The 26,780-nt window shown below is 59.9% G+C and overlaps 1 protein-coding gene across 1 annotated transcript; it reads left to right on the forward strand.

The window, feature by feature from the left end:
* The first annotated feature begins 105 nt into the window (after window positions 1-105).
* RIPOR1 (RHO family interacting cell polarization regulator 1) lies at window positions 106-24,416 on the forward strand. The gene is given in 25 exon segments (XM_061375914.1): window positions 106-301; window positions 11,526-11,652; window positions 13,823-13,972; window positions 14,301-14,379; window positions 14,651-14,674; window positions 14,855-15,068; window positions 15,071-15,118; window positions 15,121-15,203; window positions 15,303-15,455; window positions 15,545-15,608; window positions 15,687-15,730; window positions 15,940-16,065; window positions 16,273-16,421; window positions 16,645-16,774; window positions 16,954-17,100; window positions 17,857-18,645; window positions 19,196-19,335; window positions 20,128-20,302; window positions 20,434-20,569; window positions 20,654-20,815; window positions 20,947-21,105; window positions 21,531-21,727; window positions 21,814-21,897; window positions 22,145-22,235; window positions 23,593-24,416. Coding segments are annotated over 25 exon segments (3,711 nt in total). The 5' UTR covers window positions 106-159; the 3' UTR covers window positions 23,691-24,416.
* The last annotated feature ends 2,364 nt before the right edge of the window (window positions 24,417-26,780 follow it).

Raw genomic sequence — 26,780 nt, forward strand, 5'->3', positions numbered from 1 at the left:
AATGGCGGTGTCGGCAATGGCGGTGTCGGCGATGCCGATGTCGGCAATGGCAGTGACTGCCGTGTGTCCTCGGGAGGGAGGCGCTCCCGGCCCTGCGGCCGCCATTGGCGCTGGCTGCTCCGTGGTTTCCTGCCGAAATCACATGGCTCCCGCGTTTCCATGGAGAGAGCCGGGGTGGGCGCTGCCAAGAGCCTGCACGAACTCCCCGCTTGCTCCCCGTCCATGGGAGTGGAACAAAGGGGATGCACCGAGCCAGGACCGCTCTCGCCCCGCGCATCGCCCCCCGCCTCTCCTGGGACATGTGAGTGACACCGGCACCTCCGCGCCGCCGGGGAGACACCGGTTACAGTGGGGTCAGTGGGGAGCGAGGCTGGGAGCGTTAGCGGGGTTACACCCTGAGGGGGGGGCCATGCCGCCGCCTGCCACCAGCCCCGGGTGGGCACCCACAGCTCAGTGACAGCGGGCGAGGGGGGACGGGGACGTGGCCGAGGCTCCGCTGCTCCGACCCGTCCGTCGCCCTGCGGCTCCGAGGGCAGCTCCGCACCCTGCGGCAGGGCCCGGAGGCACCCGGGGACGGAACCGGGATATCGGGGCGAGCATCCCCCACCCAGTGTCACCCAGTCCCACGCCCAGTGTCACCCCGTGTCGCGCCCAGCCCCTGTCCGGGGCTCACTGCTCTGCTCATGGGTTTGGGATGGGGCCGCTTGTCTGCAGAGGAGCCTTGCCCTGCCCTCCTCGTATCCCTCCGGAATGCTGGGCAGGGGGAAGCCGCCCGTGTCCATGTAGGGCCGTGCCCGAGCGCCTGCCCGACGCCAGAGCCAAAAGTCGCGGGGGAGAGGCTGCGTCCATCTCCCCGCCATCGCCCCCGCGGGGTGACAGCACCCCGGGGTGGGGGTCTCCTGCGGGCCCTGGGCGCTCGGTGTCAGCTGCGTGCTGCCTCCTCCTCCCGGGTGACAGAGGGAGGAATGCTCGGAGGAATTAATGAGACAGATCTCGCTTTGTTGCTGGCCGGATCCTTCTATCTCCCAGCCCTCCCCAGCCTGCCAAGAAGTGCTTGGGAAGGCCTCACAACGTTAACTCCTTCCCTGCTGCACTCCAGCCATCCCAGGGGTTGCAGACAGCCTCAGTGGGTTTTAGCTTTGATGGATTCCCAAAGGAGACTACAGGGGCCACTGGGAAGACTTGACGCCTTCCTGTAAACCCTGTTTTGGCCAAGGACCTAGCTCCCGGCTGGTTTCTGAGGAGCAGCGGTGCTGTGTCCCCAAGCAGGGTTGGGGCGTCATCCTATGACGCCACCAAAACCAGGCACCGAAGGGCTGGTCGGCAGCAGCGTTGCCGGTTCTCAGTGGGTGGGGGTCCCCAGTGCATCACCACAGCCTCCCCGCAGCTGTGGTGGGAGGTGGTGTGGTGGCAGCTGAGCCCCCAAGGAGGACACAACATGATGGGGCTGAAGTGGGAATGTGGCAGGGACGGGGGCTGGGATGGGCAACAATGAGGTGGGTGTTAGGCTGCGACCGGGGGGATAACTGTGAATCTGCAGTGGTCAGGGACAGTGGTCAGGGTGGGGGCCTGAGACTCCTGGCCAGCACTCAGGAGTTTTGTAGTCTGGGTTGCTGTGGGTCAAGCATCATCCAGTGCCTGCAGCTACCCCAAGAAGAGCTCAGCAGTGGCACAGGGACATCTCCCATGGGTGAGATGCTGAGCTCCAGCCTGCACGAGGGGCCATGGCTCGGTGGGCACCGGAGCTCCTGCCATGGCTCTGGCTTAAAGGACAGGACCTGGCAGACCCATTGTGTGAAGGGAGCTGGTGTTTGGGGTCCCCAGGGAACAGCGCAGGCAGCCCAAGGCCTGGCTCAGCATGGGTTGAGACTATTGCCAGGCTGGGACGAGCTCACTGCCTCGTGCTTGGGGTTATTTATAGGGCTGCCATTTATATCGCTTCTATTTCTGCTGCCGTGTTGGGACGCTATGAGGGGGGAGGGCTGGAGGCTGCTGCGGCCCTGGTGCCTCTATGGCAAGGGATGCTGCCGCTGCCTTGGTGCCAGCCCTGCTGGGGCTGAGCCTGCCTTGGCACAAGGGCTGGTCCTTCTCCAGCCCTCGGGGCATCAACGCTGTGGACAGAGCTCACACAGGATCTGCGGCACTGGGTTGCTGGGAGGTTTTGGAGCTGGTTTGTGCAAAAGTTAAAGCCAGAGAGGTCAGCTGCAGCCCTGTGGTGCGGGATGGACAACTGCAGCTCTAGGACCTGGCTTTCCCGGAACATGGGTGGCTCTTGCCTGGCCACAAGTCACTTGGTCATTCACAGTGGTGGAATGTGAATTCAAGCCACGGCAGTGGGTCTTGTTTGGGGGAGACATTATAGCAGGGCCTGCTGCGGGAGGATGAGGGCTGACAGTTTTAAACTGAAAGAGGGAGGTTCAGGCTGGAGGTGGGGAAGAAATGTACATTTGGGGTGGTAAAACACTGGCCCAGGTTGCTCAGAGAGGTTGGCGGATGGCTCATCCCTGGAGACATCCCAGGCCAGGCTGGATGTGGCTCTGGGCAGCCTGGTCTAGCAGAAGGTGTCGCTGTCTGTGGCAGGGGTTGGAACTGGATGAGCTTTAAGGTCCCTTCCAACCCAAACCAGCCTGGGATCCTGTCCCCTTGACAGAACGGTCACCTTGTGCCCTCCTTGGCCAGGAGCTCTTTGGCCCCTCAGCAGCCTGGTGCCCATGTGCCGCTTTTGGCCAGCAGTGCCTTCTGCCCACCGTGCACCCACCGAGGCTGCCTGTGCCCCGCCATGCCACATTCCCAGCAGCACTGACGTTCCCAGTCACACACATGTGCGTGTTGTGCTTGTCCACGAACAGCCTGAATTACCTTCCACATCACCTTGGTCTTTGGTGCTGGTGCCGGCAGGGGTGCGCACTCCTGGGGCTGGCGGTGGCCACTTCCCGGGGTGGGTGGACACAGTCCTGGTGCTGGTGGTGCTGGGGCCACCAGGAAGGTGTTGGGGAACCTCCCCAGGCCTCAGTGCTGGCAGGATGTGGGGTCTCAGAGACACGAGTCCTGAACCCCAGAGAGGGCAGGGAGTGGGAATGTTGTCCTGAGGTGCCTGGGTTTTCCTTCTGCGTGGCTGGAACATGCGTATCTAAGCACTGCTGCCCATGGAGGCTTTTGTTTGCATGTTCAGCTGTCACGGTTGGGATGCTTGGGGCAGCTCCCCAGGCCTGGTGAGAGGAGGGCATGACATGGAGGACATGTGCTTGGGGTGTTGTACCCCCATCTCTGCTGCATGGGACAGGTGGAGGCAGCCACCAGAGGTGCTGGACCATCCAGAGAGTGACTGGCACCCAGTTGTCCCCTTCCCTTCATCCATCCTCTGTCTCCAGCCAGGCCATGGATATCCATTTAATTTGATTACTGCCCAGGCCCTGGCAGTGCTGCCACAGCTCGTGCCCTCCCTCTGTCCTCCCTTGGCAGGGTGTCACAGCCAAGAGCCCTGCAGGGTGCTGCTGGGTGCTATACACCCGTGTCTTCCTCCAGCACCCTCTGCCACCCTTTGAATACACAGCCCTCACCTCCTGCCTGCTCCTGGTGGTCTCCCCATGGGTGATGCCCAGGGTGGTGATGTCCCATGGAGCTTGCCTGCACTGCCTGCACTGGGGCTGCGGGCAGGACTATGGAGAGGCAGAGTCCCCGTGAGCTGCCTCCCCTCTGGTAGGGAAGCCTGGACATCCCTTTGTGGCACTGAGGAACAGCTCTGATGTGGCTCTGGCAGCTTGAGCAGGGCTTTCTCATTAACCTTTAATGAGAACAAATGAGCTGGCATGGGCCGGTGCTGCGGCAGAGGCTTTGCAGAAGGCTGGTCAGTGCCAGGAGTGATGTTTTTCCCTGGGAGAAGCAGCAAGAGGTGGAAAACTGGGTGGTGGTTCCCTGCCCATGGCAGCCACTGGGTTGGGGCTCTTCCCATCGGTGGGGAGAGGCAGGGGGATGCATCCTGACCAGGCAAGGGAGGAGACACGGTCTTCATGTAAGTTCTTGAAGGCTGGGGTGGAGATGGGTCCCCCCCACAGCATGGTTTGCAGTGTGCTGGACTTCTGGCTCCCCTCCATGACACACAGGCAAGCTTGGGCAGGGCTTGGAGCAGCGTGGTCTAGTGGAAGGGGTCCCCGCACGTGGCTGGGGGTTGGAACTTTATGGTCCCTTCCAACCCAAACTGGTCTGTGATTCTATGACACTGGCATGGAGGCTGCAGGCAGGTGGGTGACAAGATGGAGCCCTTTGCCAGTGCTGAGATCGTTTTTCCTTGGATGCAGCAAACCAGCTCTTCCCAGTGCTCTCCCAGCGAGGCTGGTGCTATGCACCCATGTGAGCACCCACCGAGACACCCACCCAGGCACCAGGAGAGAGGGTGCCCTGAGACCAGCACTCTGGTGGCAAGCCTGACTGTGGCTGGCTATGCATGGGTGCCCATGGTAGGGGAGCCATGTCACCCTACAAGGGACCCCAAGCACAGGTCCTCCCCTGCAGTGTGCTGGGCCCATCCTTTATAGGGACCAGTGAGGAGTGAACCAGCTCTGGGCTGGGGGAGCAGCGGCACGGCTGTGTCACCCCCTAGGCAGGGGGGTAACTGTGTCTGGGAGCACCCCATCTCCGTGAGCACCCCCAAGCCTCTGCTGCAGTGCTTTTCCTCTTGAACCTGGCCTGACCTTGCTCTAAAAGCAGCAGCAAACAGGAAAGGAGCATGGAGGGAGGTGGCTCTTCCTGCTTCAGTGACGTGGTGACAGCAGCTGGTCCCAGCCTGCATGGAGTTGGCTGCTCCAGCCTCCTGCATCTGAGCTGGAGGGGGTGCAGGCCTGGGTACCCCAGGACTGGGACCTGTGCAGGGACTGATAGTGTTGGAGGGCAGTGACATCTGTGCCACAAAGTCCCCTGGTTGTTCAGGGCATCCCTGTGCCCTAACCAGTGAGCTGTGGTGCTGGGAGGTGCTGATGGATTGGCATGGAGGGCAGGTGGCTTTGCCATGCTGCCTCATGTGAGCTGCACCCCCTGGATTGTGTGACACCCTTGCTCCCATGTGGGAATGGCGCTCAGCAGTTTGAGGAGCCCTGCGAGGAAGTCCTGGCTGAAGCTGGCGCCTCCAAGGCTTTGGAGACACTGGTGACACAAACTGGGGATATATGAGCAAGGAAAACCTTTCCCCAGTGTTGCAGGCTTCCCATGGGTGTGCCAGGGGGATGCAACACCATGGAAAACCCACAGCAGTCTTGTATCCCCCCATCCCGGGGTCTGACAGCAGCCCTGCTCTTCACTCTGCTTTAAAGCAGCCTGGAGAGGGGCTGGGGGGGAGTTTGCACTGCAGTGACCCACAGGGTGGCCCCCAGCCGTGCCCCTGTGCCTCAGTTTCCCCAGTGGGGTGGTGGGGAGGGAAGGATGGGGAACCACTGGGTGCCACTGTTCTGGAGCAGCCAGTGCCAGTGGGCCCCCCTCCGTCTGAGGGGGACAGGCATCCATCCCTCCATCCCTCCATCCCTCCATCCCTCCATCCCTCATCCCTCCATCCCTCCATCCCTCATCCCTCCATCCCTCATCCCTCCATCCCTCCATCCCTCATCCCTCCATCCCTCCATCCCTCATCCCTCCATCCCTCATCCCTCCATCCCTCATCCCTCCATCCCTCCATCCCTCATCCCTCCATCCCTCATCCCTCCATCCCTCATCCCTCCATCCCTCCATCCCTCCATCCCTCATCCCTCCATCCCTCCATCCCTCATCCCTCCATCCCTCCATCCCTCATCCCTCCATCCCTCATCCCTCCATCCCTCCATCCCTCCATCCCTCATCCCTCCATCCCTCCATCCCTCATCCCTCCATCCCTCCATCCCTCATCCCTCCATCCCTCCCGTCCTCTGTCCTCCCATCCCCGATTCCCATCTGGAGCTGCGCGCTTGGCAGTGATGTAAGCCATTGGGCAGGGGAAGTGTGGGAGGAGACAGCCCGGGGGGGCCTGCACATGGGCGGACGGACAGACGGACGGGATGAGAGAGGCGCAGGCGGACGCTGACCCCAGCCCGAGGGGGACCTGCTGCCGCAGCCCGCTATGAATGGCAGACCCAAAGGTACGGAGCTTCCCAGCTAGCGCGGGGCATCGGGGGACCCCTGGTTGTGACACAGCCGGGCTGGGGGTGTGGGCTTTTAGGGTGAGCGGCTTTCCCAGGAGGAGAGCTCTCCGTGCCAGGGGCACCAAGGATGTGGGTACCCGGCACCCGCAAGGGACACTGTTGTCACTGCAGGATGCCGTGAAGGGGTGTCCATGGGAGGGTAGGGCCCAGGCTCTGCATCTCCAGGCAGGAGAGGGGCCACGGATGCCTGGGCAAAGCACCCCCAATGCCACAGCACCAAATCGGTTTTCTCCCCCTTGTGCTCCCATGTCTTATGTGTGGCCATACTAAAGAAGACGAACAGCCTGGCTCCATGTTGAGCATCCCCAGCATGGTATTCCCAGGGAAACTGGGCAGAATGGGGGGTCCTGGAACTGTTTTCATACACGGGGACCAAATTGCCCGGGTAGGATTTGTGGAGGGGAAGCTACTGGTACCCAGCAGAGCACCTTGGGATGAGCAGGCAGGGGTGAAGGTGGAATGTGGGACCTTTGCAAGGTTATGCCAACCTCTGGATCCTCCCAGAGGATCTCAGCATCTATGAGAGGCGTCACAGCCCATTCAGGAGCAGGGTCTTGTCTTCGTGTGAGGCTGCAGTCCCATCTAGTAGGGCCTTAAAAGCCATTGGGATTCTGGCTGGGTGCTTCATCTGTGTCTTTGTTGGTGGGGGACCCGTTTCACTGGGGCCATGGTGGTCCTGGGCTGGTTCTCAGGAGCTGCCTTAGAAAACAGGGCTGGAGCTCAACAAGGCACTGGGGAACCCCCCAGCTCCAGCAGCGGCCACGTCCTTGGATCACAGTTTGGGGCTTAGAGACTGCTCTGTTAATGGGATCCCACGGGATGGGTGCTGGGGTGGGAGGCGGCTGTGAGTGTCTGCCTGCGCCGTGCCCTGCCCTTCCTCAGGGATACTCCGTGGGGTAAATAAGCACTTCCTCCAATTCTTCCCATTCGCAGCTCCTTCCCTTTCCTGCCGCCCTCCCACTTGGCCCAAGGAGCCAGTGGCCTCCCACAGCTGTGAGGGTGGATCCTGCTGCCGGCCCCCACACCACCATACCCTGCTCTGGCTGGGGCTGCAGCCTTATGGCCGGGAGTTTCTCTCCCGGGTGAGTAACGAGGAGCTGGGATTCCCTTCACTGACTCATCCCATTCCCCAGAATCCCCAGTCCCCCTCCTCACCTGGCACTGGAGGATGTGAGGCAGAGCGTGAGGAGGTCAGGGAAGAGGCGGCTCCCAGGCTCCCTGTGACCATGGCATGCATCCCTGGATGCCTGTGTCCTGCGTGCCGGGGAGGGATGGGAGGTGGTGGGAGGGAAGAGCCGCTCCAGCCCATGCCGAGAGCTGGCCAAGCCTTGTGCTGGGGCCGGAAAGGGCTGGCAGGGGGCCTGGGTCAGGCGGTGGGGACACAGCTGTGCAAACACGGATGCAGCGGCCGGGCTGTGCTGCAGGACGAGTTCACGGGCTCCCCAGGCCATCCCGACCGTGCACCCAAGGGTCATGGTGCTGGTGTGGGGAGGAGGGACCCCAGCTGGACACAGACACCGCAGGCAGGATGGACCAGCCCATGGCTGCTGTGCCCTGTCCTCCCCACTGTGGCTGGGGAGGTGGCCACAGGGCCACAGTGTGGGGGCAACAGCCCAGCCCCTCTTGGGGTGCTGCTGGCTGGTTGTGGGCACTGCTTCCCGGGGTCGGGGGTGCTGGTTAGGCCACTCCATGCATTGTCCTCCGGTGGGTGATGTTATGGGAGATGCTGGTCCCAGGGCTGAGGGGGAGCCAGTCTGAGGCGTCTCGACCAGGGCAGTGTTGATAAACCCGCTAGAGCGACCTGGGGCTGGTGTCTGAGTGTCGGAAACAGAAACCAGCTGGGACTAACCCAGCCGGTCGGACTGCCCCCTCCACCACTCCGACCAGCATTCTTGGGATCCCAATCATCTCCAGAGAGCCAGGAGTAGGAGAGAGGAGGGAGCCGGCACCGGGCTTGGGGAGCCCCAGGGTGGGCTCCAGCACCCTGAGCCGTGCTGCCCATCCAGCTGCCCACATCTGGGTGCTGCTGTGTCCTCCTGGGCAGTGCCCGCGGGCAGCGCTGGCCGAGCACGCACAGACAGACGGATTCCTGGGATTGCAGCGCAGGCACAGCAAGGTGACAAGCTCGGTTGGGAGGCAGCTTTGTTAGCGTGAAGGTCCTAATTGAGGTCAGAGGGTGGTGGGGGAGCAGGGACTGGACATCTGGGGCAAGAGCTATGCAGCTCCTTGTCAGGAGAGGGAGGGATGTGCTTGGGGCTCAGCACATGGCAGGGACATGACTGTGCCCAGTGCCAGCTTCCCAGTAAGCCTGGGTGAGATGTGGTGGTCAGCAGCCCCTTCCAAGTGTGCCCCAGGCTCTGCTTACCACGGGGGATGGCTGTGCCGCCCGTACCAGGTACCTCTTATCTTGGTAATGTCAGGAATGCACCACGCTGGGGTTTTTCACTCCGCTATGAGCCCAGGGTGCCAGGAGTGCAGACCCCACACCCTGCATGCCCTGCCTCATGCAGGCGGCGCTGACCTCTGGCACCCGGCTCCTGCCTGTCTGTGTTCTCTGTCTGGAAGGGACTTTGGGGTTCTGACACAGGGGGTGAGCTGCAGGGTGCTGTGGAGATAGGCTGGTGCTGGCAGGACCTGGCACTGGGCTGCACCGTCTGTTGCTGCTGACTCAGGTCTGCATCCACCGGCGGCTGGTTGGGTTTGAGGGGTGTTTGGGGGAGAGCGGGGTCCTGTGAGCAGGCTCATGGCACTGCTCCCTGTGCCAGCCCAGGGGCCCCGGCGGCCTTGGAGCACAACCCAGCCTCCGGGGTGCCTGGGTGAGTGGCTGGGGATTGCTCTGGCTCTCCTGTGGAGCTGTGCAGGGGCATTGGTCCCTTGCAGCCCCTCCAGCTCCCTTGTCCCCCTGAGATACCCTGTGATGCTCTCATATCCTTCTGCTCTGTGTGGGCTCCCTCTTTCGAGCTCTCTGTGTCCCCAGACTGTGACATGGATTGGAGAATGGGCTGGCAGGGTTGTACTCACCCCGTAGGAGCTCTGACGTGCTCCACTTGTGGAGAGCATGGTCTCAGGGGTGGTTGGTGCTTACCTTTCCCTATAGATGGTTGGCTGTAATGCCCAGCTGGGGCCGCAAGTACTGGTGCCATGGGCCTTGCTCGCTCAGTGGGGAGCAGATTAAATTGCCCTGCAGAGGGTAATCTGCCCAGGCCCTGCAGGTCAGCCTGGCTGCCAGGGATTACAGCTTCTCCTAATGAGCTTAATTGGGACAGTGTTGTCCTGGAAACGAGATGGACTAGCACCAAGGCAGCGGGACGCACCGAGCAGCTCCTTGGTGCTGTGCTAGGACTCGAGTGCCAAGGGGGAAGCAGATGGATCTGCTGAATCCCAGCTCTGCTGGGACAGAGGTTTGTAGTAGTGGTTGGCTTTGGCTCCGGACCCCTGGCTCATCCCGGGTGCTGTGAATGCCTGTCCCAGGCTGGTGTGAAGGGAGGTGACAGCATGGCTGCAGGACACCGAGCAGCACAGCACCGGAGCGGTGCCCACCGGCAGCTGAGCAGGTCTGTGCTGATTCGAGTTGGGCTTATTCCTGTTGTGCCAGGGGAAGGAATGGGGATTGCAGCGGGATCCACGGCAATGCCTGCATCCCTGTGTGGTCCCTGGTGCTACTAGGGCTGGGGCTCACTGCTGACCATGCTGGGGTGGGAGCTGGGACACTGTGTGCCTGAGCACCCTGCTTGGACTTCCCTGGCATGGTGTGTGACTGCTGGGCACTGTGTGGGATCGTACCTGTCAGCTGCTGGCTCCCAGGCCCTCAACTCAGCTTTAGGAGTATGGCAGGGACAAAGGGACTGAGTTGGTGTCAAGCCCTGTGAGCTGGGCTCCTCCATGTGCCCAGCTGGCACTGCTGGGGGTGGCAGGGCCAGGAGGATTCCCAATGCCCCTGCTCTTGCCTTGGGCTTTGGCCTGCAGCAATGCTCCCTGTGATCACAGAATCCCAGCTTGGTTTGTGTTGAAGGGGACCTTAAACCTCATCCAGTTCCAATCCCCCTATCATGGACAGGGACACCTTCCACTAGACCAGGTTGCTCCAAGCCCCTGTGTCCAACCTGGCCTTGAGCACTGCCAGGGATGGGGCAGCCACAGCTTCTCTGGGCACCCTGTGCCAGCGCCTCAGCACCCTCACAGGGAAGAGCTTCTGCCTAAGAGCTCAGCTCAGTGTCCCCTCTGTCAGGTTAAAGCCATTCCCCCTTGTCCTGTCCCTCCAGGCCCTTGTCCCAAGCCCCTCTCCAGGTTTCCTGCAGCCCCTTTAGGCACTGGAGCTGCTCTCAGGTCTCCCCTTCAGGAGCCTTCTCTTCTCCAGGCTGCCCCAGCCCAGCTCTCTCAGCCTGGCTCCAGAGCAGAGCTGCTCCAGCCCTCGCAGCATCTGAATGGCCTCCTCTGGACTCACTCCAACAGCTCCACATCCCTCTTGTGTTGTTGCCCCAGAGCGGGATGCAGGACTGCAGGGGGGTCTCCCCAGAGAGGAGCAGAAGGGGAGAACCCCTTGCTTGTCCTGATGTGGTGGCAGGCAGGCCCATGCCCCAGGTCTGCTGGGAGACAGGCAGGCACCAGCAGTGAGTGCAGGGTGCCTAGCTGGGTCTCTGGCAGCGCCAGGAGCAGAGGGCAGGGCTGCAGCAGCCATGGGGCTGGACATGTGCTGCTTGTGCGGCCTTTCCAGGGTCTGGCAGGAACGGCTCTGCATTTCCTTCCCGACACAGAGCTCCTGGCAAGGCTGGGACTTTCCAAAGCACTTTGTTGTCCATGGGCTTCCCTCCTCGCTGCTGGAGTGAGCGGAAGTGAGCATGGAGACAGCGAAGGGCTGGGCAGGCAGATCGGGCTCCGCACCCTTCCTGCTACAGGTGGCACAGGCGACAGCGGGACATGGGACAAGGTGTCTAGAAGGCGGGGGCACAGCAGAGAGTTTGCCATGTTTATGTCTGGGAAGGGCCATGGAAGGCATTAGGCATCAGCCTTCCTGTGGCTCCCATGGGGCCAAGCTGGGCCACAGAATCGTAGAATCACGGAATGGTTTGTATTGGAAAGAACCTGAAGACAATCTAATTCCAACCCCCTACCACAGGCAGGGGTGCCTCACACTAGATCCTGTTGTGCAGGGCCCTGTCTGTCCTTGCTGAGTGCTCACAGTGTTCACAGCCCTGCTTCACCCAAGGCAGGGCACCTGTAGCGTCCCTCAGGGACAGCAAGGTCCTGCCAGTGGCACCAGCAGGGTCCCTGGGCTGAGCAGGAGGGAGGGCTCCCAGCCCATGAGTGCCGTGTGTGTTTCCCCACTCTGCTGCTGGTGACACCCCTTTCTTGTGCCGCCAGGGAGGCCCTCCAGGTCACACTCAACGATGTCACTGTCTGTGCGCCCGCAGCGCCGTGTCCTCGTCACCAAGATCAATAGGAGCCAGTCTTTCGCTGGAGTGAACTCAACAGCTGACCGACCCTTCAGGTAGGAGATGAATGCTCATGCTGCCTGCCATGAGGGATAGAGATGGGGACAGGCTTGGGCAGGGGCAGATGGTGGGACCTGCTGTGCATCCCAAGGCACCTTCCCAACCCGCTGTCCTGGCATCTCCCTCAAGGGACCCTTGTGGTACCCAGGGGATGTTGCATGGTGGGGCTGTAATGAGCATCGAGGTCAAACGGGAGGGAGAGCCCATCACCTGAACCCTCGGCTGTACTGTGTCCCAGGCTGGTGAGGACCCTGCGGCCCATGCCATCAGAGCATGGAGGGGCAGTGTAGCTCACCACCAGCTTTGAAGAGCCTCCCTGTGACCATCTCATTATGTTTAATGATGCAGTGAAGGAGCTGAGGTGGCTTTGAAGCATTGTCTTGATGGCCTGGATATCCTGCAGTGGCCAGGTTGGGGTTTGAGTGCTGGTGGGAATCAGAGGTTCCTCCAGGTCACTTCAAACCTGTTGCTGAAAGGTTTTATTGGCTGCCCATCAGCTGCATTGCAAGGAGCAGCCGGTCCCTCCTCATCCTGTCTGGCCGCTGGTGATGTTATGGTCCCACCATCCCCTTCCTCCTCCTCCTCTCTGCTGAACCTCACGTCGGTGAGAATCGTCCCACACACTGCTCATCCCCACCACCCTCCTCTGCACCATCCCTAGTTCCTGCCTATCCTCTAGCAGTGGTTCTTGGGACGGGGGTGTTCCAAGGCTTTGAGTTGCAGGTTTTAATGCTTTTAACCCCTTCTCCTAGCACCCAGCCAGCCTCTTTACCTCCCAGTGCACCCCCTGGCTGGGGAAAGCAGTACCATCTGCCTTACCAGCCTATGGGCGTCTTCACTGTGTGGGCACAAGCCCAGCTAGAGCCTCTCCATGCCTAGGAGCAGACTTCCAGTCCTGCTTGGCTGCTGTCTCCAGGTTCTGTCCAGCCTCAGGGCCAAATGACACTTTCCAGACCACCAGCACATCACTAGACCTGTACCTGCCACAGGGGCCTGCTTGGGGACAGGGAAGAGGGATTAATTTTGGATGCTCACAGACAAGTGGCTAGTGGGCAGATGCTTATGGGTGATGCCTTTGGAGCCCTGGAGGACAGAAATGAGGAGGGATAGTGGAAATCAAACACTCACCCATTGCTCTAGCTTGGGAAGAGGCCAAGATATTAATTTCTGCCCCCCAAGTGATTCGGGGAGCTCTGGTGGCTCCTCCTGTGAAGAGAAACACAGGATGGGAAGTCCAGTCCAGGGCTGGGAGCTGAGGAGTCTATGGTGTCTCCCATGCATTGGGAGGAAGAATGGAAGAGTTGGTTGGAGCAGGGAGTTGCTTGCTGGGCTGGGAGTGACTCCATTGCACAAGGCAGGAAGGGTGGTGTTCGGGGCCCGGTGCTGGGTCGGCATCCTTCAGTGGGCAGCTCTGTGCTGTGAGTTTGGTGACATCTGCAGAGGTGTAGCATCCGTGAGGATATCCGTGCCCCACGTCCTGCACTGTGCCACAGGGTGACAGGGCTGCCCGTCTGCAGGATGCTCCTGTGCTGCCACCCACTGGGATCCCTGCCTGTCCCTGAGAGCATGCAGTAGCAGGCTGCAAGTTGATGGTGGCATGTGTCACCCTGCCACAGTGCCCACACTGCAGGGAACATCTGCATAGGCCTGGCAACCTGGAGTGCTGGGGTGGAGCAGAACATGGCCCCTTCAGAGGGCTGGAGGTGTCTCCAGGGACACTCTGGGCACACAGCCTGGCTCCACCTCCTGCCAGCTCCATTTGCTTCCGCTGCCCCCAACCTGGGACCCCTACACCTCTCAGAGACTACCCCATAGCCTGCCTATTGGACCCTGCTGGGACAGTCTGACCTCCCTGCTCTTCACCACTGACAGCTTTTTGTGGGGTTTCTCCTTGTCCTTCCATGGCTTTGGGCCAGCCAATGCACTGGGGGGGGTTGCAGGCATGCAGTGCAGGCAGCACTGCCCAGCCTCACGGCCCTGTCTCACCCAGTCCCACTGGTTAGACTGGGAGTCCTGGGAGAGGCAGGCAGATCTGGGCAACCCGGCCTCCATCCCAAACCTCCTTCTTGTCTTGAGACAAGGTGCTCAGCAGGCTGGGTCGCCAAGGAGGACCCCGGTGCTGTGTGCTAACCCCAGGCACTCCCATTCGCCTGCCTCTCTCCTCAGGAACCTCTCGCCCTTCACCCCTACTGTGTCCCGCAAGACTGGCTCCAGGGTCAGTAGGATGTTCTCCATGTCCCACAAATCCCCCCCACCCAAGGTGCCTCAGCCCAACCGCCTGGACGAGGTGTACGAAGCTCTCAAGAAGGGCCTGACGTAAGTGCTGAGGCTCCCCATGGCCGGGTGGTGGGAGGCAGGGAGTTCTTGAGGAGCATGGGGACAGCCTGCCGTGTGAGTTGGGGTTGGCAGCTCTCTCCTCTCACCAGGCAGGGACGTGCGAGGTCTTCTGGGTGCAGTCCCAGAGCTGTGTGGGGTGCCACATCCCACTACATCCCATGTAGTGGTACACATGGGCTCCCTTGCCTGAGCGCTGCAGCAGGGAGTGAGGATGCAGGGCCAGGCATGGTGGGTTGGTGTGGGCAGTGGGTGACAGGAGCCCTGAACATGGCGCCCCAGCGTGACCCCATGGTGTGGTTGCCCCCAGAGCCTACCTGGAGGTGCACCAGCTGGAACTGGAGAAGCTCAGCACACAGATCCGTGAGTCCAAGAGGAATTCACGCCTGGTGAGTGTTGCTTGGGAAGATCCTTATAGGGCATGCTGCTTTGGGCAGATGATGGACACAGCCGGGGCAGCTCATGGTCCATCTGTGTCCCTTCTGTGGAGACGTTAGGGGCTGGTCTGGGCTCTGTTGTAGGGCTGTCCTACTGTCATGCACTCTCCAGCCCTGACTGGGTGCTGGACATGCTATGGGTGGTGGGTGCAATGTGCTGCGTCTCCTTGGATGGGCAGAACTGGCTTTGTGCTGCATCTTATCCCTCTCCTCTCTCCTCCAGGGCTTTCTCTATGATCTGGATAAGGTAAGAGGGATCAGTACCCCCTCCCCTTTGTCTCCCCCATCCTAACAGCTGGGATATGCTGCTGCCAGCCCCTCTCTGCTTACACTGCCCTGTAGCCTGTGGGGTTTGATGGGGCTCTATGGGCATGGTGGGTCTGGACAGGGACGGAGCAGGGGCTTGTAACCTGCTTCTTGCAAGCAGAAGTTGTTGCTGGTGAGTGCTGAGCCTGGATTAGCTCTGAAGGTGGGAGAAGAGCACCCTGGAGGCTGGCTTGTCTCCTGGGTGACCCTCCAGAGTAGAGAAGGCTGGAGGATGCTGCAGCACATGGGTGCAAGCACAGCCTCTGCTCACGGCCACTGCCACCCTGCACTTCCCAGGCAGGGAAGGAGGCCAGGACCTGTCCCAGCTCCAGCACAGGCAACAGGGCCCATTCTGACTTGCAGCTCCTCTATGGAGGGGTTGTACTGTGCTCACACCATCTCCTCTGCTTTTCCAGCAAGTGAAGTCAATTGAGCGCTTCCTGCGTCGCCTGGAGTTTCACGCTAGCAAGGTGAGAGCTGGGGACCAGGATCACCGTGGTGCAGCACTGGGGTGGCCATGCTGTGCCCCCTGCCCTGCCCATCACCACAGCTCGGGCTTGTCCTTGCAGATAGATGAGCTCTATGAGGCTTACTGCATCCAGCGGCGGCTCCGTGATGGAGCCCACAACATGGTCAAGGCTTACAGCACTGGCTCACCGGGCAGCCGGGAGGCACGCGAGAGCCTGGCCGAGGCCAGTAAGGGCTACAAGGAGTACACGGAGGTAAGGCAGTGCTGGGCTGGGCTGGGCTGGCAGGGTGCTGGGGCCCATGGGTGGCTGCTGATGGGTGCTGCCTGTTGTTCTGTCCCTAGAACATGTGTCTGTTGGAGAATGAGCTGGAGAGCCAGCTGGGCGAGTTCCATGTCCGGATGAAAGGTAAAGAGCCCTACTCCGTCCCTGGCTCACTGCCTCCCTGCCTGCTGCCTGCTCATGCCCCTCTACCTTCTCTTGCAGGACTTGCAGGCTTTGCCCGGCTTTGTGCTGGTGACCAGTATGAGGTTGGTGGGACCGTACGGGTTGGGATCTGCTCTTCTCTTTCCCTGTGGTCTTTGGGATGTCTGGGGGGCATAGGTGGGCGCTGGTGTGGAGGGCACATTGCAGGGCATTGCTGGGTGGCATGGCTCTCTGGCCATGCCTGGGGACACACAGAGAGCACTCATCACCCCAGTGATGTGTCTGCCCCATTCTCCTGCCCCTGCACCCCCAGATCTTCATGAAGTACGGACGGCAGAGGTGGAAGCTGCGTGGCCGCATTGAGGTGAACAGCAAGCAGGTGTGGGACAGCGAGGAAATGGTTTTCTTGCCCCTTGTCACCGAGTTCCTCTCCATCAAGGTACCGTGCAGAAGGGGGCAAGGATGATGTGGGTCAGCTATCACCCTGCAGGGCTTCCCTCCAGGACCTCACCCAGCCTTAGCCCCTCTGGGGTGGGAGGAGGACATCTGGTGGTGGTGAATCCTGGCACAATGCATGGGTGCGAACAGCATGTATAAAGCAGAGCCCATGACTTCGTCTCTTCCTCTCCTCCGCTTCCTTTTCCAGGTGACAGAGCTGAAGAGCCTGGCCAACCATGTTGTGGTGGGCAATGTGTCCTGTGAGACCAAGGACCTCTTTGCAGCTCTACCCCAGGTAGTGGCTGTGGATATCAATGACTTGGGCACCCTCAAACTCAGCCTGGAGGTGACCTGGAAGTGAGTATCCCAGCAGGGATTGCAGGTGGCACATGGCAGGCTTTGGGATGCCTGGCACGGTATGAAAAGAGGTGGACTGCCCTGGGCTCTCTCCCATCCCCAAACTGGGCTGCAATTATGGAAAATCAGAGGTGGGCTGGATGGGGTCCTGGAGGACTGCTTGCTGTAGAGCAGGTTCACCAAGGAGGGCACACAGCCCTCACCTCCCTCATCTCCTCCTCAGCCCCTTCGACAAGGATGACCAGCCTTCAGCAGCCAGCACTGTCAACAAGGCCTCCACAGTGAACAAGAGGTTCTCCACCTACAACCAGAGCCCGCCTGACACGCCATCCCTGCGGGAACAGGCTTTCTATGTAAGTGTAGTGCTGAGGGCTGCTCAGTGAGGTGCCCACGGAGGGGTCTGCGAGGGGATGTGACCAGGCTACGTCCCAGTGGGTGACACAGGGGTGGGCAGCTCCTCTCCAGCGGTCCAGCCAGGGCACCCCGGCACCAGTGCCTGCTCCTCCCGTGTTCACAGCTCCTCTTCTCTCAGCCCGAGAGCCCTGGGCGGGCAGCCGACAAGCATGGCTGGTCCTTGCTGGACATCTTTCAGGAGACACTCTTCGAGAAGCTGTCTCAGAGCTGCTCCTGCGGCGATGTCTCCTCAGGCGAGCTCGGGAGATGGCCGCAGCAGGGCCGCGTAAGTGCGAGGGCTGGAGCCAGCCCGTAGCATAGCCAGCGCGGTGCCCGTCCTGCAGTAGCTGTAGCTGCTCCTTATCTCCTACTCACCAGCCATCACTGGCGCCCAGAGACCTGATCCTGCCAGGACGGGCTCTGGCTGTCCCAAGGGAGGCAGTCCCCAAGTTAGGGGTGCCTGGGCTGTACAGGCTGGCCCTGCTTCTGTCTCCGGGCACTAGAGAGTAGAAGGCTTGTCTGTGTCCCTGCACCAGTGGCACTGGTGTGCTGTAATGGCACTGTTGTGACAGTGCTGACGTGGCACCAGCACGATGCTGTCACGGTGCTTGTGTGATGCTAACATGCTGTTGGTGTGGCACTGGTTCAGCTCTTTTCCCGTCTAGTTGATGCTGTGATTCTGTGATCACTGGCATGACACTGGTGTGATGCCAGTGCTGCCCGCCATGAGCTGGCACTGCAGCAGTCGCCATCCTTGCAGCCGTGATGGGTAGTGGCCTTGGCTTCAAGTGTTTCATCCCATCATGGCCATGCTGGAGCTGCTCACCATGCCGGGAAGCCACTGGCACCCCAGGGCTCAATAGGGTATGTGGCTGGGTGTGTGGAGCTGGAGCCACCGCCGGTGCACAGTGAGATGTGGGGCTGGAGGAGGCAGCCGTGGTCTGCCATGCAGCCATGCCGGCAGAGCCAGAGTGCCCGCGGTTGAAGGGAAGCAGACATAGGATCAGAAAGACCTTTCCTTACACCATTTCCCTCTCCCCAGAACATGCTGCGGCGCCAGGAGGAGCTGGAGAACGGCACGGCCTGGTCCATCTCCTCTGAGTCCTCCGACGACTCCTCCAGCCCGCAGCTGCCCGGCAGTGCCCGCCACGCCGTGCACAAGCCCATAGTGCAGCCAGAGCTGCAGGCCTCGGCACCCGCCATCGAGATCTCCTTCTCCCAGCAGCCACAGGAGGCTGAGCCTGGCACTGGGGCCAGCATCGCCACTGCTGAGAGCCAGCCAGAGGAGCCGGGCAGCCGCAAGAAGGAAGCGGTGGCCAATGGGCATGTGCCCTACTCCCGGACTCTGAGCCACATCAGTGAGGCCAGCGGGGATGCCACAATGGAGGCCAAGGCTGCAGAGAGCCCCTGGGAGCTTGGGCCCAGCCCGCAGGATATGGGGACTGCTGAGCAGGATGTGGACCCTGTCCCCAGCGCCTCAGCGGCAGCAGTGCCACCAGCACGTGACAGGGGTGCTGAGGCCAAGCCTTGTGCCTCTGCGGCATGGGCCACCCCCAGTGAGCCCAAGCCAGTGCCGAGCCAGGTGCCAGCACGGGGTGCCTGCAGCACTGGTGTCCCCATGGCACCAGCACAAGCGTCCACGGATGAGAGCCCGGTGACAACCACACCACTGCCCGCCAGTGTCCCTGAGGTGCCCCGGGGGAAGGTGGTGGATTCGGGTCTGGAAGAGGCCATCAGCCTCCTGGGCTCGGCCCTGGATGACTATCGGGGGCAGTTCCCAGAGCTGCATCCCCTTGAACGGGAGCTCAAGCACCTGGAGGAGATGTTGCTGGTGAGGAGCTCCCCGCAGCACCCAGGCAAGGGGGGACAGGCTTGTCCTGGATGGCAGTGCCTGGGGACTGTGGGGACAGGGCTGACAGCACCTGGGGACAAGGGGGATGGAGCCATCTCTGGTGGCAGTGCCAAGGGATAATGGGGATGGGGCCATTTTGCTGTCAGAAAGCTGCAGAGGGGCTTTGGACAAGGGTCTGTAGGGACAGGACAAGGGGCAATGGCTTTAACCTGACAGAGGGGACACTGAGCTGAGCTCTTAGGCAGAAGCTCTTCCCTGTGAGGGTGCTGAGGCCCTGGCACAGGGTGCCCAGAGAAGCTGTGGCTGCCCCATCCCTGGCAGTGCTCAAGGCCAGCTTCAGTGGGGCTTGGAGCAACCTGGTCTAGTGGAAGGTGTCCCTCCCTGTGGCATGGGGCTGGAACTGGATGAGCTTTAAGGTCCCTTCCAACCTAAACCAGGCTGTGATTCCATGATTCCTGATGGGGATGCGGAAGGTGGGGTTGTCTGGCTGACGAGCCAGGATCTGACCCCGCCATGCCTTCCTCTGCAGCAGAAGCAAGGAGTCTTCCTCAGCCGGGCCTCCAGCATCAGCCTGACAGTGGAGCATGCACTGGAGAGCTTCAGCTTCCTCAACACCTCGGACATGGAGGATTCCGAGGGCTCTGAGGAGGAGCCTCTCCGAGATGAGAGGTGCACAGCAGGGTCATGGGGTGCGGCGCAGGGCAGGATGCAGCCCTGGGGCAGTTGGGATGGGGGATGCCCAGCTCTGCCTGAGTGGCCAAGCATTCAGACCATCCCATCAGGGTGGGTCTGGGTTGAGGGCAGGTCCAGGTCGAGAAGCAACAGGATCTGGCCCTTCCGGAGCACCTCCCATTTGAAAACAGGCTAAGAAAGTTGGGGGTATTCGGCCTGGAGAAGAGAAGCTGTGTAGAGACCTCATAGCAGCCTTCCAGTATCTGTAGAGGGGCTATAGGGATGCTGAGGAGGGACTCTTCATTAGGGGCTGTAGTGGTAGGACAAGGGGTGATGGGTTCAAACTGAAACAGGATGAGATTTAGGCTGGATATAAGGAAGAAGTTTTTTACTGTGAGGGTGGTGAGGCCCTGGAACAGGCTGTCCAAGGAGCCTGTGAATACTCTATCCCTGGCAGTGTTTAAGGCCAGGTTGGACAGGGCTTTTTATGATATGGTCTAGTGCGAGGCATCCCCCACATCATGGCAGGGGGTTGGAACTAGATGATCTTAGGGTCCTTTCCAACCCAAGCCAGTCTGTGCTTCTATGATTCTGGTGGCACAGTGCTACCCTGCATCTCTCCATGGGTGCTGGGCTGCGAGTCTGCCCCCATGCCCTATGCCTCTGGGACATGCTTGTTTGCCCAGCCCTCATGCTGTGGTACTGTAGGTCCTTCAGAACTCCCCCGGGGAGCGTCCAGGCCCAGGTTTCCCATTCTGATCTCTGCCTCTATCTCCCCCCGTCTTGCAGGAGGGCTGGCAGACCGCAGCGAGGCACCAGGGCCCCCAGCGCTGGTGAGACCGGTGCAGATGACACCAGCATGTGCAGTGGCTCTGAGGTCAGCACCGATCCCCTGAGCACCGGCAATGAGTTCCTGGATAAGGCCCTGGTGCTTCACCTCAACAACTGCAACCGCCTGCTGCTGGTGAGCACAGGGGCAGATGTGCTGGGGATGGAAGGTGTGGGGTGGGCTGTGCGTTCCCCTTTGAGGGGTGTCCTGCTGCAGCGTGTGGTGAACTCTGCCCATGAGGTCCCCGTTTTGGCTGTGCCTTGCAGAAGCTGGGCACCTTCGGTCCCCTGCGGTGCCAGGAGATGTACGCCCTGGACAGGCTGCTGCGGGAGGCGCAGGTTCTGGAGATGGTGTGCCAGCTCACGGAGGAGCGAGCGGGAGCAGCGGCCTCTGCCGCTGAAGGTAAAGCTGCACAGGCGAGGGGGCCGCACTGGGGCTGCACGTGGTGGGGTGTCCTGGGGTGTTTGACAGCGCCTGTCCCTGCAGTGGTGCAGTTCTCGACGCGGAAGGAGGGCGTGCTGCCCCTCTGGGACCGCTGCGTGGAGGCCCCCAACGTCTACTCCTGCCCTGTGGAGCGGTTCCTGCAGGTGCTCAGCACACAGTACGCAGCGCCCATCAATGAGCTGCACCCTGGCCTGGCTGACGCTGGTGAGCACAGAGGGGTTTGGGGAGATACCAGCCCCACACAGTGACCATTTGTGAGGGCCTACGGGTGCCAGGAGCCCTGCAGAGGGGCGGTCGTGGCTGCTGCGCATCCTGAGCCCAGCCCTTTCCTGCAGTGTGTGTGAAACTGGTGGAGGATGTGCTGAATCGGCGGCTGCCCCGGCGGCCCAGCAGTGCCCAGGGTGAGCAGATCACCATCTTCCAGTACTGGAGCCACTTTGAGTCGCTTGGCACCCTGGTGCTCGACACCTACATGATGGAGCTGGCAGAGGAAGGTGGGTGCCCTCTCATGCTCCCTAGACCCTGGTGTCAGATGTTGAGGATGTCCATGCTCACTGCAGGGGGACTGGACTAGATGAGCTTCCAACTTGAACTATCCCATAACTCTATGGGGTGCTGGATCCCCCACAGGGGATCACCCTGCAGTACCACCATGGTGGCCTTGGGGCGTCCCCTAGAGGCTCTGCCATCCTTGGGATAGACAAGTTGTTCTGATCCAGTGCACAGCCCACACCTGTGCTGCCTTCCTGAGCACCCCAGGCCCTTGCTGTACATCTGCAGCACCTTGGCTTGGGTGCCCCCATGTGCTGGCAGCCTGTGTGGAGTCATCTCTACCAGGCACGGATGCAGGGTTCCCTGTGGCAGGGGGGCAGTGCAGCTGGGCTCCCCATACCCCAGCTCAGCCCATGGCTCCCCACAGCAATGCTGGCACAGAACCTCAACTCAGACGACCAGGACGTGGTGCTGCGTGCCCTGAAGCGCATGCCTGAGGGCCGCCTCAAGAAGGAGGGGCTGAAGGCGTTGAGCCTGCTGATTGTGGAGGGCAACAGCAAGGTGGTGAGCGCCGTGTCTGCCCAGCTGCGCAGCCTGGCAGAGAACCCCCACTTCCGACAACGGGTATGTGCTGGAGGAGCCAAGGATGAGGTGGGTGCTGACCCCCGGCTCTGCAGGGTGGTGGCACTGACCCCCACGTTCTCCCCCAGGCCCTTGTGTGCTACCTGGAGCAGCTGGAGGATGAGGAGATGCAGACACGTGTGGCAGGGTGTGCAGCGCTGGGCTGCCTGAAGGTGAGAGTGATGTGCGGAGCAGGCAGCAGAGGAATTGCATGTGGCTGGTGGCTCCAGACACACCAGCCACCTTGATAAGAGGAGCTGGGGCTGCCCCACATATGCTGGAGAAGCAAGCAGGGGCAGGGCAGGGAAGGAACAGGACCAGGTTTTCCTGCACCGTGGGGCTGCAGCTCCCTGTGCTGCCTTCCTCTCTGCTGTGTCCCTGCTGCCAGCCACACTGAACCCCTTGTCCCTTCTCCTGCAGGCCAAGGAAAGCATCGAGCAGCTGGTTTACTTGTGCCAAACCGACAAGGAGCCTGTGCGGGAGGCAGCCAAGCAGAGCCTGATGCTGTGTGGTGAGTGTCCCGCTGCTCCTCCCTGCTCCCTTCCCACACATGTTATCCCAAGTGGAATCTCCTGGTGCCAGCAGAGCCCATGGGAGGAGGGTATCTTGGGCTGGTCACTGCCTCCCCCATGCATCCTGGCTCATCGTGCCCCAAGTTCTGCCAGGCAACAGCAAGATGGCAGTGGGCAGCGAGGGCCAGGCTGCTATGGCCATGGAGCACTAAGCCTGGTTTTCATTTGTTATTTGCTAGATGGCACTGAGAGAACCATCTGAGTGGGGTTTTAGGCCTCCAGGTCGCGGCAGCTGCTGCACAGGTTGGGACACGTGAGCTGTCCTCATCCCCTGTCCCGCTCTGGCCGCTTTGATCACGAATGTCTCCGTCTTAGAGCCTGTCAGCCATGTCATGTTTGGATTCTGTGTGTCTTGGCTGTTCATAGAGGCCATCCCTGTGGCACCCAGCACACGTAGAAGCCTCGTGTCCCATGTCCCAGCAGATTGTCCATGTCACCACATCTTGCTGGGGATGGCTGCTGTGGGTGGGGGTGCTGACTACAGCCAGCTTGTAGCATGGATGGATGGATGCATCCCTGTGTGTGCCTGGGGAAACCCTTGGGATCCCTTGTCCAGTGAATCATAGAATCACAGCCCGGTTTGGGTTGAAAGGAACCTGAAAGCTCATCCAGTTCCAACCCCCTGCCACAGGCAGGGACCCCTTCCACTAGACCAGGTTGCTCCAAGCCCCTGTGTCCAACCTGGCCTTGAACACTGCCAGGGATGGGGCAGCCACAGCTTCTTTGGGCACCCTGTGCCAGCGCCTCAGCACCCTCACAGGGAAGAGCTTCTGCCTAAGAGCTCAGCTCAGTGTCCCCTCTGTCAGGTTAAAGCCATTCCCCTTGTCCTGTCCCTACAGGCTCTTGTCAGAAGTCCCTCTTCAGATTTCTTGTAGCTCCTTTAGGTACTGGAAGGGGCCTAGAAGATGTATGCAGATGCGCGTAGCCGTCTGAGATGCTGGAGCTGGCAGAGCCCCAAGCCCTGGCCCCTTTCCCCCAAGCCAGGCTCTCCTGCAGCCCAAACATGAGTGATCCCTAATCCCTCCTCCATGTGAGCAGGGGTAGGGCAGGCAGCTGAAGAACAGGATGTGCAACATCCCCACCAGGAGCTCTGGGGATCAGATCCCAGCTGGGACCTGCCCAAGAGTGTACTAAGGAGGACAAGAGAGCTCTCCGCTCTGTGGCCTTTCAGCATGCAGGCTTAGCTCTGCCTGACATCAGCCACATTTCCCTGGAACGACCAAGGAAGGTGGCTGGGTAAGGGAATAGGACAGAGCTTCCGGAGCTTGCTTCCCTGACCACAGCATGTGCTTGCAGGGGAAGATGGCAAATCAGCTCATCGGCGGCTGGAGGAGACCCTGGACAGCCTCCCGCGGATCTTTGCCCCAGCCAGCATGGCCAGCACAGCTTTCTGAGACACCATGCAACCCCTCTGCCATCCCTTGAGGGCCAAGGCGCTGCTGGGCACCAGCCTGGCACAGGCTGTGGCTGCCTGGCCCGTGCTGCTCCTGGCAGCGCACCATAGCATCACCCACATGGCAGCTCGCTGCAGCCGCACACTAATGGAGCACCCATGGCAGGGGAGTACTTGCTGCACAACCCACCCTCTGATTGCTATTTATACCACACCACGCACCCACCCATCCTGCCCCTTCTTGTTGGCTTTTGGAGCAGCATGGAGACTACCAGATTTCTGGAGCTGCACTTTGGGGACACCATGCTGTTTGTTTTTCCTGGGCCATGGGGATACTGCCCTTTGCCACCCGGAGTCCTCAGACTTCAATAAAATATGAGATATTAATATATTCTGCTGGTGTTTCTTCTTTCCAGCTCCACATGCTCCTGTCCCTCCCCGGCTGTGGCTGTAGGGAATGTTAGTGAGATGGCGCCCCAGCCCAGAGCCTTTCCTGTTCTGCTGGGAAGCGCTGTGGAGGGCAGGGGCAGGAGGAGCAGGAGAAGGACAGCCAGACCCACAGAAGCTGCGACCTTTTGTTTTCGTTTATTTTTTATTTACAGATTTTTGCAGAAAAAAAGCAAAAAATTCTTTTCTATAATGTCTCTATAAATCTATATATAATGTAATTACAGAGAGCAACTAATTTTGATTTAAACCAGAAATAAACCAAACCTTTAATGAGTGATGGCATCGTTGTGCAGGTGTTTCTTTGCCCCCACTGCCCAGGAAGCTGGAGGCCAGTGCAGCAGGCTTGAGGGTGGCAGTGGGTCTCATGGGGTATAACTGATTTCTGCCATCGCCCGGGTGCATCCCTGCCCCACAGCCCAGCCAACTGTTGCCAGAATTTGGGTGCTGGGCATTGGAAACACGACCCCAGGTGACACTAGGTGGCCACAGTGAGGCTAACTGGTTGGGATGCTCGGCACAGGCAGCCCCGGTTTCTTCTGTACCTGTGGTGGCAAAACACCACAGCACCCAAGCCCAAGCAGGGATCCAGTGAGCTGGGGACAGACCTCACACAGCTGAACTGGATTTTCAACACCCCTCCCATAAAGATCTAGCACCTCTGGGTGCTCCTCTCATCACTGAGGCACACACGGATCAAAGACTCACAGAATAGTTAAGATGGGTAGGCACCTTTGGAAATGCTCATTTCTCATCTACTCCCTGCTGCTGAAAGCAGGGTCCGCTAGAGCCTGGGACCACATCTGGCTGGATTTTGAGTATCTCCAAGGGTGGAGGTGCCTGAACTTCTCTGGCCAACCTGCCACTGCTTAACCACCCTCACAGAGGAAGCTTCTCTGAAGTTTAAGTCTGATCTCTGTATTTCAGCTTTACTTTGCACTTGGTCTTTCACTGAGCACCACTGAGGAGCATCTGCCTCTGCCTTCTTCACCCCCCAACAGCCATGGGTAAGAACCCACCTGAGCCTTCACTTTTTCAAGATGAACTGTCTCATCTCTGTCAGCCTCTTCTTACATGACAGCTGCTCCAATCCCTTAATCATCTTACGGTCCTGGGAGTGGAGTGAGAGCAGCAAAGATGCCCGGAAAGGCAACAAGGGCAGGGACCCCAATGGCACCATCAGTCACCCATGCTGGAGCAGGCTGCAAAGCATGTCCCGGTGCATGGAGTAACCACTTTGGGATGTGGTTCTATCTGCAGATGGGATTGCAGGAAGGGTGTAACAAGGCGACACTTTACTGCATCCCTGCTTGCTAAGCCTTCTTCCACCTGGTTTGAAGGCTGGACAAGCCCCAGCAGGGAAGCACAGTTTCTCCCAAAGCACTGTATCACACTGTCTGCTGCAGGCAGCAAGAGATGTGGGATGTGGGTTGCAGCTGGCACATACGACTGTGGAGAAGAGCCCCTGAGAGGTGGAAAGTGGCCCGGCCATTTTATGTCATAGAATCATAGAACGGTTTGGGTTGGAAGCAACCTCAAAGTCCATCCAGTTCCAACCCCTCCCACGGGCAGGGACCCCTTCCACTAGAGCAGGTTGCTCCAAGCCCCTGTGTCCAGCCTGGCCTTGAACACTGCCAGGGATGGGGCAGCCACAGCTTCTGTGGGCACCCTGTGCCAGCGCCTCAGCACCCTCACAGGGAAGAGCTTCTGCCTAAGAGCTCATCTCAGTGTCCCCTCTGTCAGGTTAAAGCCATTCCCCCTTGTCCTGTCCCTACAGGCCCTTGTCAAAGCCCCTCTCCAGATGTCTTGCTGGCCTCTTTAGGTATTGGAAGCTGCCCTAAGGTCTCTCCTGAGCCTGTTTTGGTTTGTTTTCCCCTTAATAACTCCTGGACATAAAACAAGTCCAGGACTCCAGTGGCCAGATCCACAAATTCAAATCACTCACATATGTGTGTGTCCTCCTCACCGTACCAAAACCTAGCCCCTTCCCTGCAGCACAATTCCATCTTCCGAGCTACTCCTTAGCTGTAGAGATGGAAGCAGGAAAGCAGCCTTCTGTCAGGGCAGGCAGGGAGCTGCAGGTCAGGACAAAATATCTCTGCTCCTGGAACTGCAAGGAATAACCTCATTATTTATGTGGTTTTAAGAACATCGGGAGTGGTGGTGGAGAAAACAACAAAACAGATTAATTTAGGAATCTGTTGCCCAGCCCTTTGCTCTGAATGGGTCTATGTCAGCATCATCAAAGACCTCTGTCCTATGGACATTGCCAGGTCATCTGGAATTGCAAGACTGCCAATTTAACTGGAATAAATCTCAAAAATACTTGTTTTTTGGACAGCACTCAATGATAACATTCACTGCAGTTTGCATCCTGCTTGGTTTGGGTTCTTTTAGGGCTGGGAAGGAGTAGGACAAGCATTACATGAGTCAGCTGTTTCAAAGCAGGCAGGGGACTCAACTTTTTCTTCTGAGGCTTGACATCTTGTCCAGCCATTGAGCAGGAACTGCAGCGCTGCACAGGGTGAAGTCCCTGGGAGCCACTCTTGCAGCACACAGGGACACACACAGCATCACAGAGGGATTTTGCAGCAGTGTGTTTGCTGCTTCAAAGGAGACAATGTGCCAGCACCATGTTTGTCAG

Source organism: Neopsephotus bourkii, unplaced genomic scaffold, assembly GCF_033783945.1.
Source record: "Neopsephotus bourkii isolate Nb327-2 ecotype Australia unplaced genomic scaffold, CSIRO-AGI_Nbou_v1 NB_1680, whole genome shotgun sequence".
Lineage (NCBI taxonomy): Eukaryota > Metazoa > Chordata > Aves > Psittaciformes > Psittacidae > Neopsephotus > Neopsephotus bourkii.